General features: G+C 41.7%; 1 protein-coding gene across 1 annotated transcript in view; it reads right to left on the bottom strand.

Moving 5' to 3' along the window:
- chrnb3a (cholinergic receptor nicotinic beta 3 subunit a) overlaps nucleotides 1–13,661 on the bottom strand; it is a 38,232-nt gene that overhangs the window by 16,217 nt on the left and 8,354 nt on the right. The window contains exon 2 of the mRNA XM_037532615.1: nucleotides 1,680–1,831. Within this exon, the coding sequence (XP_037388512.1) occupies nucleotides 1,680–1,831 (152 nt within the window). The remainder of the gene's footprint in view (nucleotides 1–1,679; nucleotides 1,832–13,661) is intronic.

The following is a 13,661-nucleotide window of genomic DNA, read 5'->3' as shown; positions in this document are numbered from 1 at the left end:
AGCGAAAGCTAATAACCAAGCGAAAGCTAATAACCAAGCGAAAGCTAACAACCAAGCGAAAGCTAATAACCAAGCGAAAGCTAATAACCAAGCGAAAGCTAACAACCAAGCGAAAGCTAACAACCAAGCGAAAGCTAACAACCAAGCGAAAGCTAATAACCAAGCGAAAGCTAATAACCAAGCGAAAGCTAACAACCAAGCAAAAGCTATCAACCAAGCAAAAGCTAACAACCAAGCAAAAGCTAACACTCTGGTGAAAACAAGCCAGAAGATGCATTAAAGTGCCTGAAATTTCTTATATAAATCAAACATAAATCTGCCTGGTGTTGTATATGTAAAAACTTTCCACATGTTGTTGGGTTGGGTATCAAACCTCTAGTCAATTGTGAAATTGTGAGAAAGATAATCCTTCTTGGTGATCTTCTAAAACAGGGCTGCCCAAAGTGATCCAGTGAACCACAGCTGGCTCACGAGGAAGTTGGCTGGTCCGAAAGATACCCCAACCCAAGCCCTCACCCAACATGCCTGAATAATTTTAATAAATATACTGCAGTGTTATAAAACACTTTTTCAAATTACTTCATTTGTAATTACCTTTTGATCTACCTTCTTTATTTCTATATTGTTTTGTCTTTTTGGCCCTCAGCCCACCAGAAACATTATTATACACCCACCACCAGACAAAACAGTTCAGCCACCCCAGGTTTAAGGCAAGTAGAATGTTTCAATTTGGTGACTTGGTGACACATTTACAAATCAGTACAAGCACAGGGTCACGAGCGAACAAGGTGCTGTCAGGATGGTCGTCATGGAGACGTGTGTGAGGCACACGCTGTGTGCTTGTGTGCAAACAAATGACCTGCCAGCGGCTCTCTCACTCCAAGCCTGAACAAACGACAGCTCAAACACACGCTGTGCATGTCCGTGTGTGGTCAGTGGGTGCTTAGTAGCATTTTTGGATGTATGTAACCAAACCTCAGGTCAAGACAGCTGGATCAGTACGTGACGCCAATAAAAACACAAAGCAGGGTTGAGTACATTCTGTTTGACCTGCAATAAACTGAAAGCTGTACCAAAACCAGAGATTTGATGTTTTAAGGTTTAAAAGATGAGCTTCTTCCCATTTAATAACATTGAACAACAATCAAGCTTTGAAAGCGGAACGTTTTGCCCTTCTTCTGTCATATAAGTCTTCAGCTGCGCCACACATTTTCAATGGGACACAGATCCAGAATGCAGGCAGGCCAGTCCAGCACTTCCACTCTCTGATTGTGTAGCTATGCTGTTGTAATGTGCAGAATGTTTCTTGGCATGGTCATGTTGATATAAGAATGGACATCCCTGAAGAAAATCTTCACATATACTTCAGCATCCTCCAAAATGTGCACCTATCCTTCAGCATTAATGGTACCTTAACAGATGTTACACATACACTATGACAGAATCTGGTTTTTGGACTTTATGCTGGTAACAATCTGGATGTTTTATTTAGAATATACTTCAATAAGTTGTCAATATTTTCCAAAATCTAAGAATATACTGAAATACATGTCAATGTTTTATACAGTATTTTGGTATTCATGGTATTCATATGTACAACTCTGTATTTGCATTTAGCAGTATATATCACAACCACAGTGCCTGTCTTTATGTCCAGCCGTGTGTATGTGTGTTCTCACCACATCCACCAGCTGTGATATCTTGAGGCCAAAGCGGACGCTGATGGTGTCATTAGCGTGAAGCACAGGCCTCACCCACTTCTGATAACCTCTAAACAGATTCCTCAACAGCGTGTCCTCCAACTCAGCCAGAGACATGAACTCCTCAGGAGCTACACAGAGAGACAGAGAGAGTGATAGAGAGAGAGAGAGAGAGAGAGAGAGAGAGAGAGAGAGAGAGAGAGAGAGAGCGAGCGAGAGAGAGAGAGAGAAAGAAAATGGCAAATATTTGAAAATTTGAAAATATGGGCATATTTGAATGGATCAGGATTCTTCTTCATTTTTAAAATGATGGTTCTTCAAGGAAGTGGGAATCCCAAAGTCTTAGCTTAACAATAGCAGTGGAATGTATGAATAAAATAGTAGATAAATGTTCTCCTCATCGCTAATTTCCAAAACAAGCAGATTTCAGCAGCTGCAAACCTTTTACACACCATTTTACATCTGTGTCTGAGGGGACTGAATGAAGAATGAAAGGTTTCTGACATGACGGGTCGGTTCTTAGTATATTGAGTGTCCCTTGGTCAGTTTCTCACAAAATATAGACGGACACACAAATTCACCGATTACAGGCGAGAGGCCTCAACTTCTCTTCATTGGCTCATAACTCTGGATGTGACTGATGCATGATCTTGACGTGATGGAATGGAAAGGGCGACTGCAGATAACGGAACAGCTTGAACCGTATTTCTGCGCTCTTATCACATAGATATTAACAGAAAAACTGAGAAATATCTCATTTGAGGTGCTATCGCGTTCACAGACCCCAGAGGGTTGAAGCACAGCATCATACAACATCCAGCACTTTTTCACTGTCTTTTAACTGTGATCTGTATGTGACATTAGTCTAAATAGATGAGCTCCTAAACTGACCCTCATGCGCAAAAGAACAATGCGTCACGCTGTTTCACGCAGCTCAACCAGAGGTGAAAAATCATGACTATGAACGAACACCAGTCGCTCTCTGAGCTTTGAGTTTCATCCTCGCCAGCATCACAGGAGGATCATGAAGCTTCACTGACCCACGGTGTGTCCGAGCTCCAACCGTTCTTACGAAGAAATTTCTTCTGAAACCCACTTACGCAGTTCTCAAAGATCCCGATGTTCACCAGTGTTCTCTTATTTGTGATTTGTTGCTATGTAAGAACAGAATCTACACTATCTAAACTGGAGAGCATAAAGGTGGGAACAGTTCTGCTGCGTAAGAACACGTCACAAACCTGACGTAGACTTTATCTTAGGACCTTTCTCGAAAACCCATTTAAGAGAAAACCTAGGAAAGTACTGGTGAACAAGGCCCAGTGTGCTCTGCCTGCCCTGCTGCCATAAACACACATTATCCACAACCTCCAATCTGAGCCACCATGCAAAATTATTCCACCGAATCCATGAATATTCGATTGCATGAGGAGTCTGAGTATGGCAGCGTGTGATTGGTCGCAACAGAGCCACGCTCCCAGGAGGGCGAGACGAACACAGAGTCATGGAGCGACAGCTGGTCCGGGCTCCTCTGAGCTTTCAGACTGACGCAACGATCACCGTGACATGATCACCTCGGACAGGAGCGCCGGCGGGACGACATGAACACATCACACACACACACACACACTCATATGACATCATCACATAGAAGATGCACAGAAGTTACTGTGGCTCCTCAAAACAAATCATGGAAAAGAAACGGACAGTTGGACAAAATAAGCCTGACGCCGAAGCGCAGATGAATGAAAATAATTAAGTAAATGGCCTTTCTCCATCTGAAAGGAACTACTGAGCATGTAGGACTTGAGCCAACCAGCAATGCTAAAGAAGACAGGACCATTTTTCTTACAGTCTTCCACTGAAATACACCTTTAAGTACACGCAAACAAGCTGCACCATAAAAGGGTGACTTTTCATCATCAACTTGCTGGAAATTCTATAAAACCTTCTCAGACCCTCTTTTTTATTGGCATTGAAGACCCTGAAGAGGTCTGTGCAATGTAGTGCAATATAACAGCAGTAAACTCTTAATGTGAAAAATCTCTCATTTTCTGTTAATGAACACTATTTTAATGAACAAATTTAAAATCTTCATTTTAAAAATGGTCCACACTTATGAGCTCGAATGTGTGCGCATACTGAAGAAAGTGCTACGCTCAGAAATCTCAGTCAGTGGAATGTTTTATCTCAAATCAGCAGGTCAACACTGGCCTGGACCACATATCACCTGTGCAAAGCTCAAGTCCAGTACAGGCTTTATGAACAAAAATGAATTCGTCCATTTCAAACGATGTAACAATCACCGTCACCACACTGCTGTGTGTGCATCCTTTACATTAGCATGGATGTTAAGCAATGCACATGCTTAACTGCCTCTAGGTGTGAGTGTATGTGTGAATGTATATGTCTGTCTGTCTGTCTGTCTGCCCTGAGATGGACTGGTGACCTGTCCAGGATGTATCCTGCCCTCCCAATGACTGCTGGGATAGGCTCCAGCTCCCTCACAACCCAGAACGATAAGCGGTTTAGAAGGGGTGTGTGTGTGTGTGTGTGTGTGTGTGTGTGTGTGTGTGTGTGTGTGTGTGTGTGTGTGTGTGTGTGTGTCTGAGATCGTGAGCTTTGGAGGTTTAAAAAAATATCCCTGCCGATTTCTTTGAAAAACTGCTGAGCCCCTGAAGGTGTATTTTTTCTACGTAAAAATCTGGTGCTCAGCAGATACTAGATACTAGCACCTGCTGCTGCTCACCACATAGTATCTGGTTCTTGCCTAATAGTACCTGGTTCATACCTGAAAGTATCTGGTGCTGACCACATAATATCTGGTGTGCACCAGATATGTCCCTTCAGGCTCCATAAAACACTGAAACGATTCTCTTGAAAAGAATGGCGGCTATAATAAAGGGAAAAGGCCACAAAGCACACGGACACACTCTCTCTCTCACACACACACACAGCAATCCTGTGAGAAAGTGTGTTGGTGAAATAGTGTCTGTTTAATTCTATAACAGGATAAATGGAGCCTTATCACAGCATGACTGCATTCTCAATAAAAACTAAAGAGATTACTGCTGCACACTGAGAGAGCGTGTGTGTGAGTGAGTGTGTGTGTGTGTGTGTGTGTGTGTGTGTGTGAGTGAGTGAGTGAGTGCGAGAGAGAGTGAGTGAGTGAGTGAGTGAGTGAGTGAGTGAGTGAGTGAGTGAGTGAGTGAGTGTGTGAGTGAGTGCGAGAGAGAGTGAGTGAGTGAGTGAGTGAGTGAGTGAGTGAGTGAGTGAGTGAGTGAGTGAGTGAGTGAGTGAGTGAGTGAGTGAGTGAGTGAATTCTAAACAGAGATGAATGTGGATCTGAAACACCGTCCTATGACTTTGTGAGAGAGGTAAAATGAGAGAGTGATAGGGACAGAAAAGGGCACAGAAGGAGAGAGCAAGAGTGAAAGAGAAAAAAAAAGTAAGAAAGAAAGTGAGAGAAAAGAAGAGCAGGATTTTCTCAAGATAAAAGAAAAGAAAAGAAAGAAAGAAAGAAAGAAAGAGTAGAAAATTAAGTGAGAGAAAAAATGGGTGAGCAAAGGAGAGAGAGAAAAAAAGTGAGACTATTATATATTAGTATATATAGAGAGAGAGAATAAAGAGATGATAAAAGTGAAAGAGAAAAGGAGAGCAAAAGAGAAAGAAAAGTGAAGAGAACACAAAAATATGTTAGAAAGAGATAATATAAAGTGAGAGAGAGAGAGAGAGAGAGAGAGAATAGAAAGCAAAGAAAGAAAGGGTCAAAGAAAGAAAAAGAGTAGAAACAGAGAAACAAAGTACACAGACAGAAAGAGATCATATAAAATGAGAGATTTTATTTCTTTACTTTATTCTTTTCATTAGTAGTGTTTTTACTATCATTAATTCTATAATTGCCATTAGTTCTATAAAGTATGTTCAGTTTTGATGTTTATATGCTTTGACAACATTGTACTTAAGAGTGAGAGAGAGAGAGAGAGAGAGAGAGAGAGAGAGAGAGAGAGAGAGAGAGAGAGAGAGAGAGAGAGAGGGGGCAGAGAGAGAGAGAGAGAGAGAGAGAGAGTGAGAGAGTGAGAGAGTAAGAGAGAGAGAGAGAGAGAGTGAGAGAGTGAGAGAGAGAGAGAGAGAGAGAGAGAGAGAGAGAGAGAGAGGGAGAGAGAGAGAGAGAAAGAGAGAGAGAGAGAGAGAGAGAGAGAGAGAGAGAGAGAGAGAGAGGGGGCAGAGAGAGAAATGGTTTGTTTGGCTCTCTGCTTCAGATTAATCAGCTTTAGCAATCCCCCTAGACCTCTCCACCCCCTCCCCCATCTCTCTCTCTCTCTCTCTCTCTCTCTCTCATTTATCCTCCTTTCTTTTCAGCACCTCCACACAGAGGGGGATAGGTGGTGTGAATCTCTGCGACATCCACTGTAAATAAGAGCTCACAGCAGTGGGTTGATGTTATGTGCGTGTGCTGGGGTTCGTTTCAGTTCACTGCGCTGACTCAAACGGCTTTTAAAGGGCATCGGTCTGATGGCGCAATGGAGGAGACTTGCGCTTAGAGAGCCTTTTGATTGGCAGCTCAGTGATTGGCCTGTTCTTAATGGCGTGGCACCACTGCAAAACAGGAAGCACATCAATAACTCAACCAAACATACTGGCCAAATGTGCACAGAGAGAAAACGTGGAGCACTGAAGTAAATAGAAAAGGCGTGGTAAATGCAGACGACGATAAGCCGACCCAACCAAACATTTGCTTTGCCATTTCTATGTGAAATGGAAAATCTCTACGATGATACTACGGAGGACGGGAGAAAGCTCCTGATGAGAAGAGGGCAGAACAAGTATAGCACTAAACAGTCTCTCCTAGTTACACGGCCTCAGTGACACAGGCCTCTTATGCTGCAAGTCAAGCAGTTGCAGTTTAGTAGCATCTAACAATTGTGGTCATTTAAGTGCCTGACCTCATCAACTGACTTCAAAGGGTGTTAATGTGGTGCCTCTCACATGCCTCCCATTTCCAATAAAATTGAGACCACTTGAAAGCAGCTTTAGTGTTATGACATTCTCAGCTAACTGTCAGCTGTATATGCAGACAGAAGGCCCAACGATGCGGTTTAGGTTCACTTATGGCGACTAACACTGTCCCCAATGAAATTACGGTGCCTAATTACAACCAAGCTTATGATGTAACATGGTTTGCTAACAGCACTTGGCAAGTTTTCAGCCCAACAAAACATCCAGCTTAGTTACTGCTAGCAACATACTTAACCTATTTAACTACATAAAAACTGTGTTACATTTTAACCCGTGATAGATTGCAGTCTGAACATTACTGTAAACATGTCCAATACATATTGCTCATTTAATAGTTTCATTTTTTCATGATCTTCTTAATTATGGCTGGGATACCATTACATTCCTCAATAGTTAAGCTTATTAGAAGGCTACTTTGACTTAAACACATAGGCCTGTGGATCTGTTAGCACATGTGGGATATTTCCCACCTAACTGGGCCACCTGTAGGTATATTAAATATTAAAAATAAAAGTAAAAGCAACAAAGTAACTACTACAGACCTGAGACGTGACTTTAATTTGAACCTCAGACACACAAGACTTAACTTGATCTGTAGGAGACTTGACTTTAAATAGCACCTCCAAGACTCAAGAACTGATTCCGACTTGTACTACACAGACATGAGACTTGACTTGGGCTACGTTGGCACAAATCTGTCTTTTTTGCCCTAATGTGACTCAGATTTGATGTTTTCAGAACTGTATGGACACGCAAACCTGATCTTTATAAAACCGGCCTGAGCCTTAGCTACGTTCACATTACAAGCCTCATTTCCCAAATCTGATCTCTTTGACAGGATGGTTCACACTCGTTTAGATAAGTGATTCAAATCTGTCATTAATGTGAACGAACTGGCGTCCTGAAATGACCCACGTGCACACATCCAACTCAGAAGAAGGCGAAAAAGGTGAGATGAGCTGCTTTTCCACCATTTACAGGCTTGAACGTCTGTTCGGCGCTGCTGCCATGGTAACGCTGAATGATGGTGCACACTCAGTGGGAAAAAAGCACATGAATTCCGATCTGAACAATCACATCAAGGTCGCATGGCCACAAATCGGATACGTATCCAATCTCTGACCACATAGGAAAGTGGCTCAGATCGGATTTCAAAAGATTTGATTTTTGTGTCCACACAGCTCTGAAAGCATCAGATCTCAGAGAGTCAGAGAGACTCTCATCAGAGAGTCACATTAGGGCAAAAAATCTGGTTTGTGCCACTTCAGCCTGGTAATGTGAACATAGCTTTGGACTCACACTTCAAAGACTCAAGACTTGTCTTCTGCTCAAATCTCTGAGGCTAGGGACTTGACTCAGATTTGAACCTAAGACACTTGAGACTCAACTCAGATTCATACCTCAGAAACTCAAGGCTTGAGTCAGACTTTTACCCCAAAGACTTAAGACTCTAGTTGGACTTGAACATCACAAACTCAAAACTTGACTCACACCTTGGAGACTTGGACTCACACCACAGAGACTCAAGATTTGACTTAGACTCACAGCTCAGAAACTTCAGGCTTCTTTTGTGCTCGCACCCCATTGGACTCCATACTCTACTCTGACTTGCACCACAAAGTCTTGGAACCTGTCTTGGCCTCACACTTCAGAGACTCAAGACTGGACTTGAACTTACACCTCAAAGACTTAAGGCTGGACTCAGGCATGTGCCTCAGACACTCAAGACTTGCATACCACAGACTTGGCATTTGACTTGGACACACACCTAAGGGAGTTGACACTCGACTCAGACTTGAACCTCAGAGACTCTAGACTTGTCTCAGATTTGATCCTCAGAGAATCAAGACTTGACTCAAACTTTCACTGCAGAAACCAGAGACTAGACTCAGACTTTTATCCCACTTGAGACTTGACTGAGACCCTCACCTCAGAGACTTGACATTTAACCCAGACTCAGACTCGAGACTTGATATTTGACTTGGACGCACACATCAGAGACTTGAGACTCAATTCGGACTTGTGCCTCAGAGATTTGTAATTTGATTCAGACCTGTACTGTAGAGACTCTAGACTCACCTCAGAGTTTTGACCCAAAGACCCAAGACCTGACTTGGACTCGAACTGCAGAGACTCAAGACTTAACATGGACTAGCAGTTCAGAGACTCAACTCAGACTCACTCCTCAGAGATTTCAGACTTGACTCTGACTTGCATCGCAATCCGACACTAGACTCAGACTTGTCTCATAAACTCATAAACTTGTGTTTCTTGGATCTCAGGGTCCTGGGACTTGACTTGGACTCTCACCAGAGTCTTGAGAGTTAAGTCAGACTCATACCTCAGAGACTCAGACAGATGCCTGAATCATGCAGAAATGCTTTCAGTGTGAACTGACCCTAATTCTGTTTTTTTATGTTTGCAGATGTGACATTTTTAGATACTACAGAGAAACTGCAGTTCACTATTTTGCCTTTTCTTTTTTCATTGGAGTTTGTTGACTTATGCAGACGCTCCGTAGTGGAAGTAAAATGTTCAAACGATTTGCTCAGCAAACTGCCTAATGAGAAAGATGACAGAGTTGATGTTACTCAACTATCATGACCCACCGCTGAAGTTACGCTAAAGCCTTTATTCATGCGTTTATTTAAGTGAGGTGAAGGTTTTAATCTGAAATAAGTCAACTTTTATAAATATATCATAACAGTTGTGCTAAGGCTGTTCTAATTCAGCCAATCACAGAGAGCAAAAGAAAGAAAGATCTTACAGATCAAAGAAGGACAAGAGAATCATCAAGTCTAGGGCAAGAAGCAAGAGAGATGCTTCTGCTTGTGTGTTTTGAAGGGACATCTTTTTAGATGCAGTGCGCCTGTATCTGTATGCTATGATACTGCTGTTTGGTTGTACTGCAAGGAGAGTTAACATCTTACTTGAGCCCTGCTGCATAACATGGACATAATCATGCCACACACATATCATGCTCTCAGACTCTCAACCCAGAGACTTAAGACTCAACTCTGACTCAAACCCCAAAGACTTGAGACTAAACTCAGACTCGTCTTCAAAGACTTGACTCCGACTTAGGCTCACATCAGAAAAGCTCATGGCTTGATTTGAATTCACACCCTAGAAACTTGACTCAGACTCCAGAGACTCAAGACTTGACTCGGACTTGCACCCCAGAGACTCAAGACCAGGCTATGGCTCATACCTGAGAGACTCAAGCCTCGACTTAGGCTCAACATTTATTTGCACCTCAGAGAGATTTAACTAGGACTCATTTTCCAGACACTTAACTCAGACTCATACCCTACAGACTTGCAACTAAACTCAGACTCGCGCCTCAGAGACTCAAGACTTGACTCAGACTGACACCCCAAATACTAAAGACTCGTCTCAGGCACCTTACCCTGCAGATTGGAGACTTGACTCAGACTCACACTCTAAAGACTTGGGACAAAAGTTCTGTTCACATTTGGTATTAACATCCATCTTCAGTGATCTGATCATAAGTGGACAGTGAGATGTCCAGCCATTTATACCTGGCATTTCTATGTGTTTCAAATGCATCTCCAGTGATCGGATTTTGTGACTGTTGAGGGAACCACCCACATTTTGTATGTCAGTCTCTGGCTGCGTTTGTTGTCAGACAAAATGTATTGCAAGTCTGCGTTCGAATAAATGAAAGAGCTGTTGCAAACGTTTGGACTCCATGAACAGCTAATGTGACTAGTAAAAACAGAAGAGGAGCCCAGAAATGAAGCTACGTAGCTGCTTTCGTTTCTGCTGTGATGACGCAGCTGATTAAGGTGGTCCTTCTCTGCCATTGAAGATGCATCAAGATGCTTTAGCGTTCACACTAAAAATCATGGGATCGTATTCTTGCCTGACCATATCCGAAGGTAGGGTTAGTGATCAGATCTCAATGAGTCCCTACGATGCACTGTACCCTGTTCACACCTTTACTTAGCACTGTCTTGTGACCAGATCACCCAGGATGGATGTTAATACTAAGTGTGAACAGGGTGTAAAATTCTCACAACACAGATACTTTAGTCTCAACTTGGACTCGCAAGAATCAACTTGTGAACACATCTGGGACATGCGAATCGTTGATGTTACATCCCAAACATCATCTTCTATAGACTACATCACAGCAGGACCATCTGCCCTCTGAAGTAGATCTAACTGACCACGCTGTTTACACTTAGAGGGCTGGTAAAAGTGCAATGCTGTTGAAGGTGCTTGGATCAAAGTGACCACCAGGTCTCTTTTATGTTCAAGGGATAAGGCGAATCCCATGCTGACCTCTATAACCACACCATCACTGAGTAATTCAAGGATGAAAGAAAACGATCACCTAACCAAGGTCAAACCTGCAGCCTGTTATGTCACACTGTACCCAGTGCTAGAAAGCTGAGCGACCGTTAGTAAGGAGTCAAACAAGGTATATTTTAAAGGTTTGATACACTTATAATGCACACCTTAAAGGAGACCACTGTGCTCTTTCTTCTAGGACCCAGCTGATGAAAATGTGGTGACGGATTCTGATTTTAAAGACATAAAAACTGATATTGGCTGACATAATTATACATGGTCAAAAATGAAGGACACTTAGTTAAGCAGTGCTTCACTGACCGATCATTTAGGTATTGTAGGAGGTCTTTCCAGGACTGTTATCATTTTTGTTAGTTTCTGTAAATTAGCTCTTATTTTCTTTACTCTTCATCAGTTCCCTTCAAGATTTTCTGTGTTACACCATGGATGCAATTTTCATGTTTTTTGTCATTTTAACCAATAGTGTACAAATTTATGTATTCAGCTTATAAAGACCATAAGCATGAAACCACTAAATCCTCTGTGAATGGTGTTCTTCCTTTTAATCTGTGGCGTTTGTCCATTACAATAAAAGTCAAGCCATTGGTGGATGCTACCAGTCAATGCCCTACTATTTACACCACTGTGATAGAGGTGACGTAAGTAAACATTATGCGTGAGGTGCAGGTGTTAAGAAACATCACAAGTGTGGAACTATTTTAAAATGAAAAATAAACTAGACTAATAAAGCCTTTTTTTACTGTACTGTGCTGCTATTTGTGTTTATTAATATCCCCGTAATCTAAATACAATAAACGAAGCCAAAAAATGTGAACAGCGGTGCCCAAACTTTTGCATACTACCACAGAAAAACTCTTGCCTTCTATGCAGGGTGGCAAAATGAACATTTAGTCCACCTGCCTGCCGTGTCTGGTGGAAGACCGCTTCGAATTTACTATCATAAACAAAACAATAAGAACAAAATAAGACAAAATTAAATATTAGAAATAATATCGTCTTCATAATTTTGATGTGCAACATCCACCGCCACGTCATGAATTAATCATGAAGATTTAGCACACCAGCTAGTCTTGCTAGGTCTAGCTTTAGCTGATTCTAGGACAGTCATTAGCAAAGTACCAGACTCAAGACTCGTCCACGCAGATGAATGTCTACAGTTACACAGAAGCAAAGTTAAAGTAAAGCAAATGTACAGTTTTTCCAATCTAGCTAGCAGTGCACTAGAAAACTCAGTGGTACATAGTGGTAAAGAAAAAAATATATATAATTATACACACACACACACACACACACACACACACATACACACACACACACTCACCTGCCACTTTATTACCTTGCTAGTAAAAGGCTGGACCCCTTTTGCCTTCAGAACTGCTTTAATTCTTCGTGTCAGACTTTCAACAAGGTGTTGGAAACGTTCCTCAGAGATTCTGGTTGGTTATTTGAGTTCCTGTTGTCTTTCTATCATCTGGAACCAGTCTGCCCATTCTCCTCTGACCTCTCACATCAACACGGCATTTTCGTCCACACAACTGACCGCTCACTGGATATTTCCTCTTTTTCGGACCGTTCTCTGTAAACCCTAGAGATGGTTGTGCGTGAAAATCCCAGTATACTTGGAGTTATATTGTGTTGTTTAAGTGTTCCCTTTATTTTTTTGAGCAGTGTATATATATATATATATATATATATGTGTGTGTGTGTGTGTGTGTGTGTGTGTGTGTGTGATCGATCCTTCAAAATTCCAGTTTATGTTCTAGCACACTTTTTGGTGATGTACTAGCACCAGGTGACTTTATCCTCACCTGAAAAAGTGTAAAAATGCTAAATAACTTTTGCGAGTAGGCTAAAAGTGCAGCTAAAGCCAAGAGAAAGGAGTTATTACAGAAACCTAATATATAAAAGTCACAAACTCAAGACACTGTAAAATGGTCATTTCAAAAAGCTAGTCCCAAAAAAAAAGCAATATAATGGTTGGCAAACTTGCTGCGGCATTTAAAGTAATTGGCAGGTTAACATATTAGCATGACGTTTACTGGTTTTACTAACTTTAATGTGTATTGTGCATTGTGTGGCTGTATTATCCACACACACACACACACACACACACACACACACACACACAAAAACACATATCAGTTATAATAGTTATATAAAGATAATATTACTCAAACTGGGACTGGAGTTTTTTTAAAAATCCCTGAAATAAAGGTAGAGAATACAATATAAATCACAGTTTTATCACAACTGCTATTTTTCATGCTATAACTGTTTGAAACAGGCTAAAGAGGAGGTCTGATGCCAGTTGGAATATGCACACATGCTGAGTTCAAGCAAAAGACGTGTGAACATGAGGCCATGTGTGCTTTCAACCCAAAGGCACAGTAGCAACAGGGCAGAACTAACTCAGAATCAAAATAGAGAAAAAAAGCTCTTCTCACTGCACTTCATCTTCTGGACGGGTCTGAGGGTGAAAGGGTGTGTGTAAGCAGGCATGCGCTTGTTTTCGCACATTTTCAGATTTTTGATAAAAAGTCGACACGTCCTCTACAGGTAACATGTTTAAATATCCTATTTTTCTACAAATTGTAGTGCACAATGTCT

Source organism: Pygocentrus nattereri, chromosome 22 (genome assembly GCF_015220715.1).
Source record: "Pygocentrus nattereri isolate fPygNat1 chromosome 22, fPygNat1.pri, whole genome shotgun sequence".
Classification (NCBI taxonomy): domain Eukaryota; kingdom Metazoa; phylum Chordata; class Actinopteri; order Characiformes; family Serrasalmidae; genus Pygocentrus; species Pygocentrus nattereri.
This window is presented reverse-complemented; position numbering and strand designations above follow the sequence as displayed.